This window comes from Tasmannia lanceolata, unplaced genomic scaffold, assembly GCF_043159265.1.
Source record: "Tasmannia lanceolata isolate RefF3 unplaced genomic scaffold, GAP_Taslan_0.1 ptg000044l, whole genome shotgun sequence".
NCBI classification, from domain to species: Eukaryota; Viridiplantae; Streptophyta; class Magnoliopsida; order Canellales; family Winteraceae; genus Tasmannia; species Tasmannia lanceolata.
Genome location: NW_027518721.1, coordinates 20,471,218 through 20,472,890, shown reverse-complemented (window position 1 = coordinate 20,472,890; position 1,673 = coordinate 20,471,218). Strand labels below are relative to the sequence as shown.

Genomic DNA, 1,673 nt, shown 5'->3' with positions numbered 1-1,673 from the left:
ATACCATGCACATTAGTTCTCATCTGGGTCTAATATTTCCGGGTCCCGTTGAGGAATATAGGTCTAGCATAAAGGCGGCAGAACTACGGGAGGTCGCTGGTGTGTCATCTCCAGTCTCCATATCCGAAGTAAACCTGAAACGCACGGAGCGCGAATTGGTGAGACTTCAATCGGATATCAATTATGATTCTGGATCGCATAGCAAAGGTCCCACATCCCAGAAAAAAGGAAGAAAGTATGGTATCAGGGCGGGGAGGAATTCATTGGAATACAGTTGTTAATGAAGATTTTATCCTGGAATATAAACGGCTTGGGCTCTCGGGAGAAAAGAATTCAAATCAAAGCATTAGTTAAACATCGGCGCCCTGAGGTTGTTTGTCTTCAGGAAACAAAGATGGAGCAAATCCGTAACATAGATATGAGAAGCATGGGGTTCAATACTGACTGGAATTTTGCTTTCTTAGCATCCAAAGGAGCTTCAGGGGGCATCTTGGTGGCTTGGGATTCAGTCTTGTGGGACAGCACGGATGTTTGGCGTGGAGTTTTCTCTCTCTCCGTTGCTTTCCGAAAATGCAATGATAATTCAGTCTGGTTCTTCTCAGGCGTCTATGGTCCTTTGTCATCCTTTGAGAAGTGTCTTTTTTGGGAAGAATTAAATCAGACGCGACGCCTATGTTCCGCTCCTTGGTGTATCGGGGGGGGATTTCAATGAAGTTCTAGGATCAAGAGATCGACTTGGGGGTCAGCGAGTCACTGCGGGCATGAGATCTTTCGCCGATTTCATCGCAATCAACGAGCTCGCAAATTTACCTTTGGGTGGCTCCTCTTTCACCTGGGCCAGAGGTTCGAACCGGAGTCGGCTTGACCGATTTCTTCTCTCGGGTGACTGGTTGGCAATTCTTTCTGAAGTCTATCAGCAGGCTTTACCCCATTCAGTTTCCGACCATTGCCCTCTCCTTTTGTCTCCTAAAATGGAGTTCTGGGGCACGCCCCCCTTCAGATTTGAATTAGCTTGGCTGGAAAATCCCCAAATGGAGGCTCTCTTAGTCCGATGGTGGTCTGAAAGCGTCTTTGAAGGTCCAGGGGACGTAGTTATAGGCAAAAAATTACGCTTCATTAAGGGGAAATTAAAAGAGTGGGATAAGGAGCAGAAAGAAGTGGACCAAGGCAGGAAGAGGATTCTTGAGGACAGATTGATGGAGATAAATACATTGGCAGAGAGTGGTTTGGCCTCGGCGGAGGATTATGAGCAACAAGGAAGATTAATTCAAGAGCATAAAGAGTTGTTGATGCTTAAAGAAATCTCTTGGCGCCAAAGATCTCGAGTCAAGTGGTTGTTGGAGGGAGATAAAAACACAGCTTGCTTCCATGCCATGGCTAGTGCTCGCAGAAGAAGGAACAGAATTGAATCCTTAGAAGTGGAGGGGGAGATTGTATCTGACAAGGAGCGAATTATTGAAGAAATTATTGAATTCTACAGATCTTTATACTCAGCTGATGGGATGTTACGCCCAATTCCTCAAGACATTTGTTTTGCTAGCTTAAGCCTGGAAGCCTCAGCCGGATTGGAAATCCCTTTCTCTGAGGTGGAAATCCGATCAGCACTATTTTCTCTGGCAAAAGATAAAGCCCCTGGACCCGATGGTTTTTGTTTGGCTTTCTTTCAAACTTGA

The 1,673-nt window shown here is 45.7% G+C and overlaps 1 protein-coding gene across 1 annotated transcript; it reads left to right on the top strand.

Annotated features, from left to right (window-relative positions):
* The first annotated feature begins 761 nt into the window (after window positions 1-761).
* Window positions 762-1,673, top strand: LOC143863411 (uncharacterized). Its single transcript, XM_077374076.1, has one exon. It carries the CDS (start codon window positions 762-764, stop codon window positions 1,671-1,673), a length of 912 nt encoding a protein of 303 aa, XP_077230191.1.